We start from the raw sequence: 20,743 nt of genomic DNA on the forward strand, positions 1-20,743 counted from the left end.
GCGAGCAGGTTGAACACTTTTGCACGAGAAAATATAATTATAAACCTTTGACCTACTTTTTCCGTTAGAAAGTACATTTTTCCAAGGGAATACGTCCGGTCTAATCAACCATAGTAGACAATTTTTTACTATAGCTCATTTGATACATATCTTAGGATCTCTGAAACCGATACAGAAATCCCCTAATAAAGCCCCGTTCTGTCAGAAACTCAAAATTATGGGTACACCAGGGGTATGTGTACTGGTGGAGGATGAAGTTGCTCCTGTAACCTTTGATGCAATCGGACCAAGCCGCTCATTTCATGAGGGGCATCTCTATCTCAAACTGCTGCTTCTGAGTCCAAAACAGAAATATGTTAGCAGAAATGACAAAAATCTAAGGCGGGGGAATAAAACATACAAATTCCATATTAAATTCTGACCTTCCACTGCACTGCTGGGTGAAGACGAGTTACTAGGAGATTGGTACTGTAGATTTTCTTTGTCCAGTAAATTAACTTGATTGGAACTCCGAGATTTATGCTTCTTTCTGCAGTAGGGTAGTAAAATCTAGTAAGGCTTTGAAAGTTTCATCCACCCTACACGGATCAATAAGTTCTTTGACGCATGCAAATGAACCTTCAAAGTCAGTTGCAGGCTTGTTTCCACTCACAATAAAAAGGAACAAGTAGCAACCGAAGCACAAAAGTTTTCGCCTCCATGAATTTTACAACATTGTAACCGTCAGTATCAACGTGGTATAAAATGGGTTTGCTCCAAGTTATTCCACTAAATATGGTCGCTAACTTATCCGCTAATCCCTCCCTCTCTGTCTCTCTGAGGCATGCAAGGAAGTATGATAAGTACGAGGGCACTAACCTTAAAGAAAAAATGTATTTTTCCAACGCTTTCTCCTGTTTGTCGTCATAAATGAACCATCTGTCCTGGCACAAAGCTGAATCCCAATTGCCAACATCTGCCAAGAAAATACATTCCCAAAGAATAAGCCACCTACCTAGCAGTTTGAAATATCGCGGCGACTCTGGCGTATATACCCACAGTCGAATAAAAGTTGTTTTGTTTGCATTGTTCAAGGATTGTTTTGTCTGTTTCCTTGGGTCGTTTTACCTTGGAGCACGATGCGGGATCCGCTAGAACCTCCTGCCAATCTCCAGTAAACCCTGCCACTTTTGTCGAAAACTATGTGTTCTGTCCTGACGGCGTCTGACCTTTGCTTCTCTGCCATCAAGATTTGTAGGCAAGAGAATACATCACAAAAACCAATACTTGTTAACAAGAATTTCACGTAGCATATGTCGTGTCTTATTTCTTTTTAGCATCTTATTCAATGGGAAGAGTCCCTTATTAACAAGTTTATTTATTGGCTATATGCATGCATTCTTGAATCAACACCATTTCAGAAAGCCGTGATACTAAACAATGTCGTTCTGATTTCAGGAGAACAGAAAACAACACAGGCACTTGTTCATCATCTAGATATACAAAAACGCATGTGTGGGCCTTCTCATGAAGATTTGAACATTTGACCGAACAAACTACGATTACAGAAGCAATAAAAACTTACTCAACTTGGACTTCAACTCTAGCGCCTTTAATTTCTCCACATGAACTTCATCCGCCTCTCTTTTTATTCGAGAGATAATATCTTGACTTTCAGCATATGAAATAGGAGCGCCATCTCTCGAAGAGAGCAAAATTCGAGCCATCTCATCCTTAATCTTTTGCTTCATGTCCTTTTCCTGTGTGAGCATTAGAGTTAAAAGCAAAACAGAAAGGAGCAACTTAAAAGGCAAACTGGACTGCCTCCCACCTTCTTATTCACCTCGACAAGGTTTTCATTGTGTTCCTTTTTCTTCTCTAGAAACTTCAAATTTTCTTCATCTATCCAGTTTCTCAAGTGTCTGAAAAAAAAAAGAAAAAATTGAAATATAAGTGTTGCATTCATTTTAGTGTTTATAGCACTAAAGGCCCCAATAGAGGAAAATAGATCCGATAAGAAAACATACTCTGTTCCAAGAGCTTCATTACAGAGAAAATTGAGCAACCTTAACTTCTTGGAAGGGTCGAGTTTAGAGTACTCATCGGCTCCTCTATTAAGATATTCCAGAGGCAGCTCTTTGAACGCAAAAGGTGACTTGGTGATGCACTTATGCAGCTGCTGTAGCCAGAGGCTTCCAGATGCAGATGAACGCAGCACAGAAGACCTACCAAGAAACGGCAACATGCAGTTAACTTATTGAGACAAACTGACGTCAAAAACTTAAAAGTAAATAGCTGCACGGTTTAGGAAACGCATACACTTCTTCCGTGTCATCTTCCAGCAGACCTAACAGCTTCACGTGAAACTGAGCAGCTGAAGAGTACAACCCACGACGTTCCATGCGGCGGCCGCGGGTTAGCTCTCGAAGGATTGATTCAGGCTGGCCTCTTTTTAGATCAAGCACCTACGGCGCAAGCAATAGGTCGAAGGATTATATAAGTACCTCGGCTTGTCAATAATGAGATAGGAGCCATCCACATGCTCAAAGGAAGCAGGTAGTTAACTTTCTGCATCAATTTACATTTTAAATAGACCGAACGAATGCATGTAAGATTTGCAAATTTGAGATTAAGCGGTGGATATACAAAATAACCAAAGAAAAAAGGGTAGCGCGATCGCATGGGTATGAATACGATTCATTCGCATGAAGCTGTTATCCCAAATGCCTCTAGTGAACAAAATACTAGCATATCCCATAAATTCTTTCCACAAATAGACAAGGAAATTTTCTCCATCCATTATATACTATTAATGGATTGAAAGAACTATGTCTCAGATAGAGAAGCCAATAAAGATTTTCATCTTCAGTAAACCTGACTGCCCTCATGCTTGAGTGTGGAGTAAACTTAAGAAACTTATGGCCTTGTGAACTAACAATTACAAGATGCGCTGAAGAAGAAAAAGAATGCCCTTGATCAATGCTCTTCAAGCAGCTCCATAATTCTCAGTTATTCATTAATAGGACATGGAAATAAAATATCTTTCGTGGATGTAGACGCAAGCCCCAACAGCGAGAGCCCAATACTCATTTTGTTTTCCCGCACAGCCTGCAAAAAGACCATTAGAGAAATTTTATTTCCAACCAACCCACCAGTCACGTCAATAAACCTTCCTTCTCGCTATCTCAGACAAGGTCAGTTGGAAGGAATAACTAGGCTTTCATGCTCACTAATAACTATTCACTAATGCACCGGAGGTTCATTGCCAATGGCGACAATTCCAAGGATGTCCTACAGAAAATGAAAAAAAAGAAAGTGGATGCAGATGCAAGGTACATCGATCAATACATGGAAGAAGAAAAGGAGATGAATGAAGGTTTCCCATGTTAAATACTAACGCCAATGACCTGTGTTAAACAAGAGTGTCTCGATTTAGAATGTCCTTACAAGGAAAACTGATTTGCTGATTAACCAAAATCAGAAAAAAAAAACAGAACTACTTTCAAGCACCCCCTCCCCCAAAGTCTTTTACTGTGTGCCATGCATGAGAATAGCAGTTCAACATTCACTAATACAGGCAAATTAAAGTTAACCGATAAAACTAGCATATTTCTGTATTAAGCACATGCAAGATAGATATTTTAAGAAGGATGGCAATCTTACTTTCCCAAATGCAGAACAGAACTCTAAAAATTGAAGAGCTGGTCCAATATCATCAGCAGAAAACTCAATTCCTGCGACATCTTTAACTTCTTCACCTTGGGGTGGTAAGACATCATCACCTTCTTCCTGGATAGACGCCTGAATAATCTTTTGCAGGCTTTCAGATTTTACAGAAACTGGGGGTTTGTCCTTGTCATTCTGAGCATGCACACTAAGAACAGCTTGTAATTTCTCTGAAGGCAAGGACTTCACTTTCACCGTACCAATATTTTCTTCCTTAGCAACCTTCACGGAACTAGGCTTCTCTGCAGGTTTTGACCGTTCTTTCTTGGATTTCACTTTCACCATACCCGTATTTTCTTCCTTAACAAGCTCCGCGGAACTGGGCTTCTCTGCAGGCTTTGGCTGCTGTTGTTTGCTTTTCACTTTCACCATACTCGTATTTTCTTCCTCAACAAGCTCCGCGGAACTAGGCTTGTCAGCGGGCCTTAACCGCTGTTGTTTGGATAATTTTTTGGGACCACCTTTCTGGATTGTTTTCTCCTTCTGCGGTGGGTGATCGGAAACTGCCTTTGTCGACTCAACGACTTTTTCTGTAAAATTCTTACTGGTGTTCTTCACTTCTTCACTATGATCATAACAATAAGTATGCACGCTGTTTTCGTTACTTGTATCCTGAGTATCCAACTCTTTCGATGAATCTATGTGAAGCTTGGAAGGTCTCTTCTTCACTTCTTTCCCGACGGATGACGGGTTAGTATCACCATGTGCAACGTCAGTACAGTCGGTGTGACGCTTTCTTTTTCTCAAAGCTCCCTAACAATACAGCCACAATCACGTACAGAACCAATGGACGATAATTCAAAGACATTTCTAACTCATGGCCACAAACCTCTTTAGATTTTACTGCCGTTTTTGAAGAACTATCAGATGCCTTCTTAGTGCTTGAGCACGAGCTCGCTTTAGGGCTCTTCAACTCTCTGCATTTATTCTGTTGCCATCAAAAAATACGAACAAAATCAATTACTTTTAATTGAAAAGCAATCAATCCCCCTCCTCTCCGTGTGTGAACGCATGCGTGTCGAACTTTTAGTTATTCTAGAAAAGGCATCATTTTCTGTATCCGGAAGAGGCCGCTCACCAAATCAAGGCCACTACGCAGCATGTCTGAAACAGAAGAGAAACCCGTCGCTTTTGCAGTATGAACAAGAATCCCTGTGGGGTTTTCACCTCTCTTCTTCCTTTTTGACAAAACGAGACGCATCAAAGCACAACAGCAACAGAAAATTAAGATCCAAATGAAATCCAAAAAGAAGAGAATGAAAAAACTTCACCAAAGCGCAATACAACCTATAAATACTAGGATAAATGTACTAAAAGTATGAATCGTGAGGGGACAACACAAGAAATGACATCATGGTTTCAGAATCGTCAGGGGATAAAATTCACAGAAAACCACTACCAATCAGTTTGCGATAAAGGATTCGCACAAAAATCTCACATGCATAAGCTACAGTTGCAAATTCCCCTGCACTTGGGGCAGTTCCACGAGTCAATCCCACTAATCTCTTCAGCTATCTCCCCATACCTAATCACGAAATCAAAAGGCACATAAGTAAAAGACATCAAACGACAAACAACTGGGAACCGAACTATTCCGACACTGGCAATTGCAATTCCATCAATCATTGGGAAAGGCACCTTACCTGTTGAGCAGGCATTTGAAGCAGAATTGGATCGGACACGGCTTATTCTGCCGCACATTCTTACACAAGGCGGTTACATCCATGGTCTTCTGCCTGCACTGCAAGCCAAAACCTTCCAATTTTCAGCCAACAACCAACACAAAACCCCACGGGCGAACACACGCGGACAGATCCTACCTGGTGACACGTCCGGCCGTTCTGAGAGTCGTAGATCCTTCCGCCAACGATGCGAACGCCGGGATCCTTTGTCCTCTTCCTAGGAGAAGAGATGTTTTGGTCGGTGACTCTACCGCTTCCGGCAGTCGATCGATCGGGAAGAGAAGAAAGAGCAAGAACAGCAGATGCAGCGACCTCCTCTCCCTTCTCAGCCTTCTTCTTCTTTTGCTTCTTCTGAATTTTAGGGCTTCCAGAGATCGCCATGACCGCTGAGATCTCTCCTCTCTCCCTTCTCAGATATCAAGTTTCTGAACTTTTCCCAGAGAAATGAAAGATGATTTTTTTTTAAACGCCAACATGTGAGGGTTTAAAGAAGCGCGCGGCTCCATGACGAGCGGGAACTTTTCAAAATAGCCAATTACCAAAACAGCCAAACGAGGTTTCCTCCTCCATTCGGGAAAAGTTGGTTTCAAGAGTGATTTCGTGTTTCTCCTGGGGGCGATCTCGTCTTTATTAGGTCAAGCCCGGCTCACGTCGTTAAAGATTCTCTTCCCTGCATCGAACTTCTAAATCCAGCCATCTTCGTCTTGCCCGGTACGGGGACTCAGTACCACGAATATGACGGTTTTATCCCCGTCTGGAGGATAATCTGAAAAGGAAACTTAACTGGCTTGTTTTTAAAGTGACCTAATTATTACGCAAGTCCGTTTTCCTTTCCGCAATTTCACGCCCGCCAAATCGGGTTGGAATTTTGCGGTTTCGAAATTCTCCCGCTGATACCAATAACATTTCCAGAAAATGTGGGTCTTTTTTCCCTCCACATCTCTCGGGTCGAGCCTGCACCATAACATGCGGATCTGGATCAGATTGTGTCCGCAATTGGTAAATCTAGATCCAAATTTACACTGCAGAACTGTTCAAACTTGAGAAAATTTATATATGAGCTGCATTAAGCTTACAGCCTTACCATATTAATTAGGAAATCTAGTCATATTGGTATCCGATTTTATCGATTGAGAAAATCGTATGAGTAAGAACATGCACGTAATATCTCACCACAAAAATCCATATGAACCCATTGTGTAATAAGCCTGGGCACTGGGCCGAGCCACTGCCGGGTACCCGGTACCCGGCCCGATACTTAATGGGTCGGGCCCGGACTTGATCCAACATTCGATGACGGCATGACAAGTCAGTAATTTAAAAAAAAAAACTTCTTTTTTGACCCCTTTACTTATGTTAGGATTTTCGATTTCCACTTCTTTTGAATGTGTTTTTCATACTTTCCTTTCATTCTTCTACCCCGTAGCCGACGCCATGACCTTGCTCACTGCCGTTGAACACTTCCTCCAGTCCTGCCCGTTGCCCATCACCCACGGCTCCACGACAACTGAAAAAAAGGAAAAAACTTGAAAAGTGGAGACCCTACAGCCTACAGGAGGCCAAACCCGAGCGGATAATTGGGCTTGGTCGCGCTGGGCCTCTGGCACAATCTCAAGCCCGAGGCCCGATACTTCATCTGCCCGGCCCGATAACGTTAATGGGCTTAACTTTTGTCAATTTTTACGGGCCGGCCCGGTCCGATGCCCAGCCTTATTGTGTAATGTCTCCAACGACTCCAAGGCATACATGTTGTTGTTGTTAGGGAGAGTCTTCAAGCATGAGCATGGGATTGGACTGGCCCAATAAGGAGTTGGATTTAGGGTCAGGCCGGCACGACACCTAAAACATGAACCCGAGCCCGGCCCGACACTTAAAACTCAAGTCTGGACGCGGCCTAATTAAAATTTTTAAATATATATTTTAATATAAAATAATATATAAAGATAACTAATTGTAATGACATATTATATTTTATATATAAAAACCAATAAAATTAAGAATTAAAAAAAACTTATCGAACCCTACCGGGCTGGCCCGTTTCCTTTCCAGTTTCTACGCCATTCACTAATGTCCTTCACTTTAAATTTTGAAGGTGCTAAAAGATCAAGAGAAGTCCCAAGAGTGTCTTCCCGAGGTTTGCAAGATTTTATGCAATGACCATTTAAAACAATTCATAATGTTCAAGTTGCAGAATAAAGTTAGGCCGAGTAGTCTGCAGATTGATGACCTGAACCACAAGATTCCAAATTTGCCGGTGCTTACATCTAGAAAGAGAGACTGTAAATTTCTGAAAGCACACACCATCCCACATCTGACTAACAGCTTTTTAGTAGTGCAAACATTTCTGAGAGCCATGTACAGGATGTGTTATTCTGATTGCTGCAATTCTTTGAACATGAACAGAGTGGATCTCAGAAGCAGAAATTAAGAAGCACCACGACCCTCTCTATAAAAGATGTGGTAGAATTTCATTCTGAACTTCAGACACATCAGAGAATCCCATACTAGTAACATATACTTGTTGAGGTCCATCAGATTTAACAGAAATAACATAAAATTTTGACATGCATGAATGAGAATGCATCATCAACGATTGGATGCAAAGAACGGAGGTGGAAGTAGTAGCCACCCATCAATTTGCAATGTAGATGGGATTTTGCAATCATCTGCAAAATACAAGGGTAATGTAGATGAGATTTCCAAGACAAGTGCCTTCAAATATGCGAGAGAGATCCTCCCTCATGGCACTTTCGTACCTAAAACATGGAAAAGTTCCACAACAGGGAGATGATGATCGATCAAAATAAATGCCTGCAAATAGATGGGACAAATAAAAGTACCATTGAAGTAAGCAGAGTGTAATCAGAGTAATCCACTGTATCCATACTGATTCTTGTTAAAGTTCACGAGGTCCATGATCACAAATGGAGTAGTTGAGGCATAGGAGAGGCCCTCATAGTCATGAGCCATGTCCACCACTCCTGACTTGGCTTATTGTGCTGCTTACAGCAGAAGACATAGGCTTGAACTTCAGACTCTGTGTGGGGTGTTACAATGAGTTGCAGCTCGAGGTTGACAGAGGAAAAAACGAAGGATTTGCATCGAGAAATGCAGGAGGGAAGAGTATGAAGAGGTTTTGGAGATATGGAAGACGCCATCGAGGGAAGTGAGCGGGAAGAGGGGATTGTGAATGACACAAGAGAAGAAAGAATCTGTATCTACAGTTGCAGAGGGAGATGAGAAGAGAAGAAGGGCAAAGAGGTTGGCCACTGCTAAGGATGTCATCTTTAACACCCTGGATGTATGGTGTGGAAGAAAGAAAAGGAAGGATACCTCCATGCTTCACATGAGATGCAAAAATACAAAAGAACCAAGTAGAAAATCCTTTTAAAAGAAACAAACATAAACAATTGCAAGCTTAAAAATATGAAGAAGATGTTAAAAATCTCGAGACCATAAATATCTGAGGGTAACGTTATGGTTTTTTTTATTCTTTTTTCTTGGGTAAGACTTTGCAAATATCTTCTTTTCTTGCAGATTGGAATATTTTCACAATACTGGTGATATTTATAACCATGGTCAGATGCAAGGAATGGACCTCTTAGCTCCACCGTATGTTTGTAATTTGACTGTCTATATTCAGGCACCACCAAATAACATAATAAACTGACGACATACATGCGTGCACAGGTAGTGTTTGATCACAGGCACCACCAAAGACTGAACGGACTTACTTGGATTCGAAGAACTTGGTGCTCTGATACCAATGATGGATTCCTAGCAGGGGACAACACCTTTGATTAGCTCCTTTTCTGCTCACCACGATCACCGACAGCGTCTAACAAGCGGCAGATGCAACAACAACAGGAAAAAAGGGAAGGATGAGAAAAGACAGAGATGGTTAATTCCCGGGTTTGCTTTTGGAAGGCACCGATCAACCTTGTCCGTCTCTCAGGATTTCCCGATTATGGCCAGAGAGAATTTTTGGCAAGTTCGTGGGTGGTAACAAATCAAACAACTTTGATTTTGTTAATGAAAACTTTATTTGGAAATCAGTTTTCGTAACTGCAAGACTGCAAAAGGCCCTCTTGCAGTTACGAGATGAAGGCCTTATGCAACACACAGTCAAAGATTGGAGGAAAAAAAAAACAAGAAGATCAAGCAGAGATCGACTTCATATATGCCTTTTCAACTTTCAAAAAGAAAATCTTCCAATGGAGCCGGTGCCAAAGCAATGAGAAAACTTGAACTAGAAAAAGACCCAAGAACCAGTAAAATGATGATGTTCATCAAAACTTAGAAGCTGATCAGCTGCGAAGACAGAAATCCCGACGAACTATATATGGAACTTGATCAATGTCACCCTTAACGTTGGAATAAGATTTCTGTAGGAGATTGAATCTTCCCCATCCCACTTGGAAGCACTTTATTTGATAGGAACAGATTTGATAACTTGCTGACAAAAGTATTAGAACTAGAGATCTATTAAATAATGAACTATTAGCATTAGTTCTAAGCCATCCCTGGCACATTCGGTATAGTTGGCAGTTTTGTATCAAGGTCATCATCGTTCAATATCGATATTGTCACGATCATCAATATCCCGTAAATCAAAAATAAAGAAAAATAAAGTGTCGATAGACTATTTTGACGTAGAGTGGAAACATCCCGGTTATATGTTATGAGCACATTATTCTTCATCTTTATTTTCAAATTTACTTTCAAAACCCTATTTCGAAAATTTTAGAAAGTCTGCAGGTACTATACGTAATTATAAGGCACACTTCTATTTATAAGGCACACAACCTTGTTAAGTGCTTTGTTCATTTATAATGTTTTTTGTTTGTCATCTTCCTTTTTTTTAAAAAAAAAAAAGAGTAAAAGAGTCACTGTCCTCCCCTAAACCCTGATGATTTTGAGAAAAGAAATTTTGAATGTGAAATATTGGTGAATCTAATTAAGCACACGTTTGTTAATAGCGACATTAACACGATGTTCCATAATTCAACTTATTCCCAAGATTGGCCGGATAGTTTTATGAAACACTAAAATGCAATATTCTAGGGACACGTTCCTTTCCAGAGATTCATGGAACTATGCATGCATTCGTATGAAAAAAGTCTGCGTATTAGAGATTAAAATGACCGTCCTTAAACGAAAATTTTTGGATCGGATTTAAATCAGATATATCATTAACTGTATCTACTTTTGCAGATATTTTCATGTTTTGATTCAAGTAAGAATAAAGAATTAAAAGTCATATATAAATCCGAAATCAAATTTTACAATCAAAATCCAATCTTAATTTGGTGGAGTTCAGATTTTGCAGCATCCCTTCTGCTTGGTGATGTTTGGACATTTTCCCTACCAAATGACCATAGCCCTCGCCAGCTTTGGTCGGACAAACAATCATGAATGCCAAACTTCTTCTTTTTGATATTATACATAAAAGAGATTGAAAGAAGATTACTTTTCAAATTTCTCTAATCTATTCAAGTTTTAAACATTTCTTGTTGGTAGTTTCCCTCTAAACCTATGTCCTTTGTGAAATATCCCCACAAATAAAATTATGAAATATCCCCACAAATAAAATTATCTGCTGGCAACGTATTCACATAGTTAAGAGAATTGAGTAGGTGCCAGATTCATTAGTAATATACACATACGACTGCTTTATCTCAACTACTATATCAATTTCCACTAGAAGGACTACACTCATCTCCCCAATAAGTTAAAATGTCTAGAATGGCATTGGTGCCCGTTGAAGTATCTATCATTTAATGAGTTTATTCCAATGGAGCATGTTATGCAGAAGCTATGCCACATAAAATTCGGCCAGCTCTTGACCAATCATATATAATTTGCAAATCGTAAACAAGGTAGGAGATGATAGTCGTAAGTGGCTGCAACTTCTTCTTTTGATGCCATGCAACCTTGTTAGCAATGGACTCCAACCATGGATGTAATACAATTCATGGTTACAACTGTTTGACATGGAAATATTACATGGACCTCAAAACACCGGTACACAGGTGCTGATCAAACCAGTGCCATGGGAGCTAGCGTTATGAAATTGCTTATGATATTTCAGATGCAACTCTGTGTATTTCTTTCTAACAAATGAAAATGGTTGCAAAAATTTTGGGCAGGTTGAAGGTTCTTGATCTCCCTCTCATCGTCTGTATATTATCACAACACCAGATTTTGCTAGTCTTCCCAACCTAGTGACGTTGGTGCTGGATGGATGTGATCGCTTATCTGCAAGTTGACAGATCTATCATTCTATGGGAGATCTCAAATCAAAACCATTCATTTTTTGATCGGACAGTCCCGTAAACATTATTCTTATTTTTTAATGTGCACACACTGAGCACAATGGTGGCGGAAGTTGGAGGGGTATCAGCAACCGTCCCCCCTCCACCGCCACTGTCGGATCGCTGGCAGGGGAGGGGGAACAGTTGCTCTTCCCCCTTCTGGACGGTGGAAAGAAGGTGGGGGAATTCGTTCCCCCTGTCGGCCGACGTCGGTGCCCAGGTGCCGGCCGGTGCTGCCCATTGCCTCTGCCTGTGTTAGAGGCAAAGAGAGGTGGGGGATTCGTCCCTCTCTGCCGCCAGATGGCAGTGCCGATGCAGTGGTGGAAGGAGTATTTGCCTCTCATTTCCTTTCCGTTCTTGACACGCTGGTGAAAGGAGGAGGAAGGTTCTTTCCCAGCCATTGAAAGGTAGGGCGTCCGCCGTCCGGCAAAGGCACCCTGTCTTTAGCTGACAACTATTCGGTGGCACAGTCGACCGGGCGGCGTAGAGAGAAGATACAATGAAAGAGTGGTGATTGAGAGTAGAGGGATCGGGGAGAAAGAGTGACGGTGGAGGAAGGAAAAAGGTGTGTTAAATCAGGAACTGCGGATAGACGGTTTCGTGTGTGTATATATATATATATATATATATATATATATATATTGAATGACTACCTTGCTTCATGATAAACGGCTAAAGAATACAGAAAAAAAGTGATAAGACATTTTTATTATTTAGTATTTATCCACACCCTACCCTATCAAATATGAAGCTTTAATTAGATGGTTGGTTAACTTTGGAAAGTCAAAGTTATCATTCATTCACCTTTTATATTTATTGCAATTCTTTGCATGGATATATATATCATGCAAAGAAGGGTAGTATTTGCAATAAATACCACAGTGAAAAGCCAAGGAAAGTGATTGTCAAGCATGTTGGGCAGCTCATTTTTTTAAGAAATTAAAGCAAAAGAAGACTTAGAAGACAATGAAGGATCTCTGGCTCTTGCATCACTAATTCAACACGAACCATTATGCAGTGTCACAAGTGATGCATACAACCCGTCCTTCCTACTCATGAGCTCGTCATGCTTCCCCTTCTCCGCAATCACACCATTTTTTATCACCGCAATCAAATCTGCACCTTGAATCGTTGGGAGACGATGCGCAACGACGATGGAAGATCTGTTCACCATTACTTTGTCTAGTGCATCTTGAACCACCCGTTCTGACTCTGCATCTAGAGCAGAGGTGGCCTCGTCAAGCAGAAGGATCTTTGGTTCCTTGATGATGGCCCTTGCAATGGCTATCCTCTGCTTCTGTCCTCCAGATAACTGAACTCCTCGCTCGCCAACGATGGTGTCGTAGCCCTCTGGCAGCGCCAATATGAACTGAAGTGCATTAGCTGCTTGTGCTGCTGCAGTGATCTCCATTTCTGTGACTGCTCCTATCTTCCCATATGCAATGTTAGCACGGATGGTGCCATTGAACAGCACTGGCTCCTGACTGACCAACCCAATTTGCTGCCTCAGCCATGTCAACTGAAGCTTTTGAATTTCTATACCATCAAGCAATATGTTTCCTCAGTCTGCATCGTAAAACCGCTCCAACAAAGAAAGAACTGTTGATTTCCCACTGCCGCTCTCTCCTACCAATGCAACAGTCTTCAAAAACAACTTCAGGTTAGGATAGACTAAGTTTGCAAGTAGAAGCATCATCTATCGAGTGACTAACAACAAAAAGGGTGGTTCGTAACATTGTTACAAGTATAGTTTTCGGGTTTTTAGAGGAAAAGTTTTTCTTGGCTTTTTAACGGTAATTTTTTAGAAAATCTCCAAAAAACATGGAAAATTTTATTAAATAATAAAATTAGGTATAGATGAAATAAATCAAAAAATAATTGGAAACATAAATAAAACTATATAAAAGTGACAAAAGGAATGCTTTAGTGATCATAAAATTGATGAAAATAATTTAGTTAAGTTTATGTTTCAATCCATGATAATATCAATGCTAAAAAATAGAAAAATAAAAAATTAAGAAAAACCCATCAAAAGAAATGCGGAAAATATTTTTCCTGTTTTTTCAAAATAGTGATTTTTTTTTTCGTTTTTCTTATTTTTCACGTGAATATCATGATATTTTTGAAAATATCACGATATCTGTGACAAGGGACTTCTAGTTGAGTATATTATCACAACCAGAACATTTATCTTCTCACAATTAAATTGCGAGAAGATAAATGTTCTGGTTGTGATAATATACTCAACTAGAACATAGCTACAATGCTGTTTATATACCTTTCCTGAAGCAATAATGAGAGAGAGGTCTGTGAAAATCTGCATGTTTGGCCTCGTTGGATATTTAAAACTGACATGCTGAAATTCTATATCACCCTTCACATAAGGAAGCCTAATGCGTCCTTCATCGCTCGGATCAATTTGTGATCTACGGTCAAGGATTGAAAAGATTGAGGCTGCAGAAACCTTTGCTTTGCTAAAGTCTGGTGCTAAACCACTTGTTTGTGAAACTCCAGTTGCCGTCAATGTTAAAGCAAAGAAAACCTGGAAAAGAGTCCAATGTCAATGTCTCAAAGAAAAAATATATAGAAATTATAATGAAAATAGAAATTATTGTGATGATGGCATGATATTTCACATACTCTAAGTACTTTGCCAAATGTTGCGTTTCCACTCTCTACAAGACGAGCACCAACATAAAAACTTAGAGCATAGACAGATGAGAGAACAAACAATGAAAAAGCACATCCAAGACCACTAATGAGAGCTTGCCGAACTCCATTTTTCCTCGATGCCCCACATTTCTCTTCGTAAAGATCCATCACCTGTTGTTCAGCACAAAAGGAAGCAACTGTTCGAATGCTACTGATGACATCATTTGCTACTTGACTTGCTTCCTCATACATTGCCTATACGTAACACATTCCATTATCAACAAATAAATTCTCAGATACAGAATAATTACATATCCTGAGTACTATACTACTGAAATATACTTGTAAACAAAGAGACAAGTACTTGACAATGTTAAGACCAAGGAGAACCAACCTTGGCATCAGCATTAAACCTTTCCAGAAATTTTATCTGTGCAAAGCCTTCCAGACCAATCAAGGGAACATATACTAAAATTATGAGTGAGAGCTGCCAATTGGCTACAAAAGCAATCGTGATACCTGCAATAAGGGTTATAATATTTTGCACTACCAAAGAGAGTGCATCACCAACAAGACCTCTCATAGTTGCAGCATCTGCTGACAACCTTGCACAAATGGCTCCACTGACAAAACAAAAAAGAAGAAGATTACTAATTTGAAGTTTAACTTTTTTGAATTTTATGGAGGATAGGTTGTTGGTCATCCACATATACCTTGAGTTTTTAGCTTCATCGAACCAGCCGATTTCCTGGTGAAGAACCCTCTCAAATGTCATTGCCCGGATTCTTTTGATAAGTTGGGCTCCAGCGACTCCAAAAAGATATGCTTGTATAGGTGCAACCAGAAAAGAAGTGGCTCCTAGAACCAAATACATTAGAGACCAGAAATTTGCATCCTTCTGAAGCTGGTGTGGTGGTTTAAAAAATGTCTTTGTGATGCTTGAGAACAAGAAGCCGAAAACTGGAAATATGACACCATTTATTGCTGCAGCGATGCATCCTAACAACAAAACAGGAAGCTCTGGCTTGTTCAGGTATGCCAGACGCCAGACTGAAACATTCTTGTCAACCTTCCTAGGTGTATGACCACCACGATCGACATCACTAAGACTGAGGCCGCCATCATGAATGTGAACTGTGTCTGGCAAACCTGAGGATATTGACAAAGAATGCCTATTGCTTTGATCAAGTGAGGAAGACTGCCCACTAATGGATCGGTTGAATGAATATTGTTGGCTATCAGATGCTCTAGAAACCTTGTTAGATTCCAAACTCAATTCATTATGAACAACGATAATTCCCCCTTGTTCACCCTGATTTGTTTGTTGCGAACAAATAAGTTGAGAGTATGAGCCTTTTGGATTTCTAATCAGCTCCATGTGGGAACCTGTTTAGAAGGAAGCAATTAAAAAGTCAGTAAACTTGAAGCATGAGTAACTCATTTTCCAAGTTCAATATCTAGTGTACTAAATGGTTCATTCTTGCCTTGCTCAACAATTTTGCCACCATGCATTACAGATATGGAATCAGCATTTCTTATGGTGCTCAAGCGATGGGCAATGACAATTGTGGTCCTTCCAACCATGATTCTGGTCAGAGCATCTTGAACTATGTGTTCAGACTCCACATCTAGTGCACTTGTTGCTTCATCAAGTAAAAGAATCCGTGGGTTCCTTAAGATTGCTCTAGCAATAGCTATTCTTTGCTTTTGTCCACCAGATAGTTGTGTACCATGTGCACCAACCATCGTCTCAAGGCCCTGCAAAATTGATAAGTTAGTAGTCAAGCACAAAAATGCATGTCATAGTATTTAGTCCAAAAGAAAGGGTATTAGGTTAACAAAATGCATCACCTGAGGCATGTTGTCTATGAATTTTGCAGCATTTGAAAGCTCAATAGCAGTCTTGATTTCCTCTAGTGTTGCACCAGTTTTTCCATATGCAATATTTTCCTTTATGGATGTTGTGAATAAAACAGGCTCCTGATTGACAAGCCCAATTTTTTCTCTAATCCAGCCAAGTTGAAGTTTCTTCAAGTTAACTCCATCAATGAGCACCTCACCAGCTTGAGGATCATAGAATCTCTCAACTAGACTAACAACTGTTGATTTTCCACTACCACTTTCTCCAACTATAGCTACAGTAGTCCCACATGGTACATGCAGTGAAAAGCCAGAAAAGATTGCCACTTCAGGCCTTGCTGGGTAACAGAAATGTATATTTTTCAGTTTGATATCTCCTTTTATATCTCCTAGGACAATCCCACTCTTGTCATATGCATCTATCTCAGGTTTTCTGACAATCGTCTTAAACATCTTATAAGCTGCTGCTTTACCAGCTGCAATTGCACTTAGACAGGGTGAAGCCTGTCCAAGGGACCTGTTTCAGATGCCAAATACACATACTATTAATAAAGGAAAGCATGTTTTGTGTGCCTGTGAATACAATGTAGTATGCAAAAATTACTTACATTCCTCCATTCATAATGGCCAACATTACATTGATCACCTGTCCACCCGTATATCCTTTGTTAATTATCAGCTTTGAACCACACCAAAGAGACAATGCATAACTGCAAAAAAGGAATAGCAACATAGCTCCAACTCCTGCACCTCTTGTTACTCCTTGTTTCACAGTGGCTAGATATGCAGTTCGTAGTGCCTTGTTATATTCTGCTATAGCTTGTTTTTCTCCTGTAAATGATACAACCTGTTGATATTGAATAGCTAATTTAGCCACTTCTGGTTACTAAAAGGTTTCTTTAGAGGAGAAGATAAATCCAAATTAATAGTAGGCCACAAGATAGATGTAAAAGTTTAACTCACCAACCTTCTAAATGCAAGTCAAGGATAATCAGAACCCAAAATCTTTCAGATATGGAGGGACTGATTTTGACCTGCTGATAACAAGTTTCAAACTAAAGAAAACAAAATGCATGCAACTTCATAATGTCTACAGATAAAGTTCAAACTGCATACCATTCTTATTGATCCAATTGCTTGTTCAACTACAATTCCAGCACCAGCATAAGCAGCTCCCTCACGGATTGAGAGTCTGGATATAATTAAAGAGATGACGCCCCCAGCAGTGACTACTAAAGGAATTGATGCTAATGTAACAAGAGCGAGGAGCCATCCCTTGATAAGTGCTATAACAAAGCCACCAAGAAATGTCGACATGATCTCTATGAACTTTCCAACCTAATCAAAAGCAAATTATAGGTTTAGTCAAATGTGAGGGACCAATTACAAAATCTCCTGTTAAAATTTGGCAACTTGTAAAACTTCATAATTCCAAAAATAAAAGATAAATGTTTTGATCATGAGTTTATCAACTTGAATCAGCTGGTTATCGTTATTACTGAAAATTACAGAAGATTTCAATTTTAAAAGATATCAGAAGTAACAAATAATGACAAATACCATCATAAAATCCAGACCAAAAGTCAACCACATTTAACAATTTGAAGGAAACTTGAAGTATTTCTATGCAGCAATTCTTTTACAGCATCGAGTAGAAAGAAAGAGAAAACAGAAACTGTGATCACAAAACAGTCAGAGATCAAATACAAATAAGTAAAAGTCTGAAGACGTCAACTTAACCCACATCAAACTTAAAGAAAGTCATTAGTATATGCTTCAACATCGAATCTTGGTACATGTACAAAACAATTTCTTTCAGGATTGCAAGTCAGCAAGACTGTCCTTAAGGGGAAAAAGACTGCTCCTTCACTTTCTCATTCAAATTCAGAACGCTAATTAAGCACCACATAATTAAAATTACAAACATTATAATCCTAGAGGAAAAAGGAAACACAAATAGGGTTGACAATGATTCTGAGAGAAAGAGCAAGAACAGATAAACTAACTTTTCCTTTCCTTTTCTTGTTGGCACGCTGGGTAAGGCAGACGCCTACCAGATTTATGCAGACATATTTGCCTCCTATGTATTGTAATTTTGTTCTCCTTCAAGAAGGCCTCAGCCAATCTTCCTTGCCTCGTGAATGGAATCCTTTAGATTGGAAAATATTTCCACAATCTTAGAACTGATGAATACAGCACAAAGGAATATTAATGATGAAAAATGTTGAGCAAAAATTGTTACAAAATCATGTACATACGTGTGTACATATACACGGATATACATATAATCGTTTATATATATATGATTTCATACATGTTTGTGCATTTTACACTTATTGAATTAATGCATGTATATGTACAATAATTTATATAAGCATATAGGACTTCTTATGTATCATTCCAAATTTTTGTATTCAATTTTTCTGTATTTCTATTTTTTTTTCTTAATTTGATGCACTCTGGTCAAAGGTCAAAGACGACCCTTGCCCAAACTGAAGCTAGCCCAACGGGCCCTCGAGGAGAGGAGGACCAATGAGAGCAGCACAGAAGTCTATTTCATATCAATCTATCATAACGAAGGGTGATTCCTAACATCTCTGACTGCGGAATACAACAAATTAAATCCTGAAGTTCAGACTGTAGTGTTTGATAATATACATATATATATATATATATATCAGCCAGTCATTCACCCATGGCATTATTCTTGACGAGGCATATATGGAAAAAATAAATACTTTTTTTGTATAGTTCGTGTCGAAAACGACTAACCTTCTTCCCTATTGCCTCTTGGATGAGGATGGTATCACCTGACATTCTGCCAATTACTTCTCCTGTCTTTATCTCCATATCAAAGAATGCAATGTCCTGTCTAAGAATGTTACTGAGATACAAGCGCCTGATACGATTGGCTTGCCTTTCTCCAGTAGTCATCCAACACGTGATCTCTGCAAGTTTCACCGGAAAAAAAAAGTTGAAAAAGAAGAAGCTAGGAAAATTAGTCCAGATGTTAGGAAAGATCGGGCACGATAAATTCACCAGTACTTAACAAATGCAGATGAAAACTTTACCAAATGAATGATTTACGGAGGTAAAGCAAAGCTACCATCATGAAACTGCATGCTCCGACAGTGAAACAAAAGAAAGGATCGATATTGTACTCACGTAAAAATGCTAAGACGGCTCCTCCAACAGCCAAATATACATATTTAAGTGCTACCTAGAGAGGAAAAAATTTGTAAGAACAATAATAGAATGACTAATTAATGCAATCCTTTATTTATACAACGTCTAATCATCAATCCTTTATATATTCATTAGAACATAGCAATGTAGCAAGTGGGAACAAAAGTTTGCAGAAAAGAAAGTTCTGTAACACATGGATTACAGACTTTCATTACCTTGGAGACCACATGAACCACATTTGTCCTGTCTGCTTGGCCGAAAGAATCAATAAGCTCCCCAAACAGTAGGGTCGAGAGAGGCAAGGCCAGCCCGTGGCTGATTGCTGAGAAGCTTCCCACCGTCATCAGAAGAACATCCAACAGGTCTGCAAACGCAACCAATTTGTGGAAGGGAACGGAAACGCCGTCCTTCCCGTTTCCTCCCTCCCCTTTCTTCACCTTCTTCTCTGTGTCATCCCCTCCCTGTGGATCACCGCCACCACCTGCTTCTTTCGTCATTCTTTAGTTTTCACCTTGTTGGCAGCTGAGTCGCGTTCCCTACATTAGCACAAGCGGCAAATACTTGGACGTACCATTGTTAATTAGTGCCAGCAAAGATATTGAAATGGAGAATTATTAAAGCACAAAGCAAATGTGGTGCGTTAACTACAAATGGAAACGATTAACGATAGAGGCAAATACTGAAACAGTATGCAGACTAGTTAGAAAAGAAGAAGATCACATCTAGGCACCGCCAGACTTCTTTTTCCAGGTGAATTTTGTTTCAGAGTAGAAAAGCTGGTTAGCATTTGGGTAGCCGGTGTCACCGGAATTGGTTTGAATCGGTTCATTAGAATTGAATGGGTAGCAAATGGGCTTCACTCATCAGCATGCTTGTTATTTTCTCAAATTTTAAAAGTTTTTTTTTTGTTTTTATAATTATTCTTATATATATGATTAAGAAAATATGTTTCTTTTTTTGTGAGGAAAAAGATGGAGTACTAAGGTTCGGTGGTATGTTTACCTGAATAGACAGGGTTAACGTTTACCCTGCTGAGAATATGTTTCTTTTTCTGTGAGGAAAAAGATGGAGCACTAAGGTTCGGTGGTATGTTTACCTGGATAGACGGGGTTAACGTTTACCCTGCTGAGAATATGTTTCTTTTTTCGCGAGGAAAAAGATGGAGCACTAAGGTTCGGTGGTATGTTTAAGGGTAACCGAACCTTAGTGCTCCATCTTTTTCCTCGCGAAAAAAGAAACATATTCTCAGCAGGGTAAACGTTAACCCCGTCTATCCAGGTAAACATACCACCGAACCTTAGTGCTCCATCTTTTTCCTCACAGAAAAAGAAACATATTTTCTTA

The 20,743-nt window shown here is 39.6% G+C and overlaps 3 protein-coding genes across 3 annotated transcripts; all 3 read right to left on the reverse strand.

The window, feature by feature from the left end:
* Positions 1–34: 34 nt before the first annotated feature.
* LOC116247214 (uncharacterized) lies at positions 35–5,819 on the reverse strand. The gene is made up of 14 exons (XM_031619238.2): positions 5,526–5,819; positions 5,349–5,446; positions 5,144–5,230; positions 4,784–4,883; positions 4,535–4,633; positions 3,643–4,458; positions 2,299–2,444; positions 2,007–2,204; positions 1,811–1,901; positions 1,565–1,739; positions 1,108–1,218; positions 859–955; positions 423–529; positions 35–334 (listed from the first exon to the last, which is right to left on the reverse strand). Exons 1-14 carry the CDS (start codon positions 5,766–5,768, stop codon positions 321–323), a joined length of 2,382 nt encoding a protein of 793 aa, XP_031475098.1. The 5' UTR covers positions 5,769–5,819; the 3' UTR covers positions 35–320.
* Positions 5,820–12,611: 6,792 nt separating this feature from the next.
* Positions 12,612–19,867, reverse strand: LOC116246933 (ABC transporter B family member 4-like). Its single transcript, XM_050076437.1, has 12 exons — positions 19,615–19,867; positions 19,379–19,433; positions 18,986–19,161; positions 17,330–17,551; positions 16,822–17,060; positions 16,205–16,730; positions 15,838–16,111; positions 15,067–15,739; positions 14,748–14,976; positions 14,342–14,608; positions 13,980–14,243; positions 12,612–13,343 (listed from the first exon to the last, which is right to left on the reverse strand). Exons 1-12 carry the CDS (start codon positions 19,741–19,743, stop codon positions 13,263–13,265), a joined length of 3,135 nt encoding a protein of 1,044 aa, XP_049932394.1. The 5' UTR covers positions 19,744–19,867; the 3' UTR covers positions 12,612–13,262.
* On the reverse strand, positions 12,699–13,112 carry LOC126409195 (ABC transporter B family member 9-like). The gene has a single exon (XM_050075765.1). The coding sequence runs from the start codon at positions 13,110–13,112 to the stop codon at positions 12,699–12,701; it is 414 nt and encodes a 137-aa protein (XP_049931722.1).
* Positions 19,868–20,743: the final 876 nt, after the last annotated feature.

This window comes from Nymphaea colorata, chromosome 2 (genome assembly GCF_008831285.2).
Source record: "Nymphaea colorata isolate Beijing-Zhang1983 chromosome 2, ASM883128v2, whole genome shotgun sequence".
In the NCBI taxonomy this organism is placed as follows: Eukaryota; Viridiplantae; Streptophyta; class Magnoliopsida; order Nymphaeales; family Nymphaeaceae; genus Nymphaea; species Nymphaea colorata.

Excerpts from the sequence above, each read along its gene's own strand:
- LOC116247214 (XM_031619238.2), bottom strand. The coding sequence starts at position 5,768 with ATGGCGATCTCTGGAAGCCCTAAAATTCAGAAGAAGCAAAAGAAGAAG. Across the intron at positions 1,740-1,810 it reads TTGTCGAGGTGAATAAGAAG|GAAAAGGACATGAAGCAAAA; the intron begins GTGGGAGGCAGT and ends ATGCTCACACAG. Across the intron at positions 956-1,107 it reads ATCCCGCATCGTGCTCCAAG|ATGTTGGCAATTGGGATTCA; the intron begins GTAAAACGACCC and ends TTTTCTTGGCAG.
- LOC126409195 (XM_050075765.1), bottom strand. The coding sequence starts at position 13,112 with ATGGAGATCACTGCAGCAGCACAAGCAGCTAATGCACTTCAGTTCATA.
- LOC116246933 (XM_050076437.1), bottom strand. The coding sequence starts at position 19,743 with ATGACGGTGGGAAGCTTCTCAGCAATCAGCCACGGGCTGGCCTTGCCT. Across the intron at positions 16,112-16,204 it reads TCATAGACAACATGCCTCAG|GGCCTTGAGACGATGGTTGG; the intron begins GTGATGCATTTT and ends TCAATTTTGCAG. Across the intron at positions 14,977-15,066 it reads GATGAAGCTAAAAACTCAAG|TGGAGCCATTTGTGCAAGGT; the intron begins GTATATGTGGAT and ends TTGTTTTGTCAG.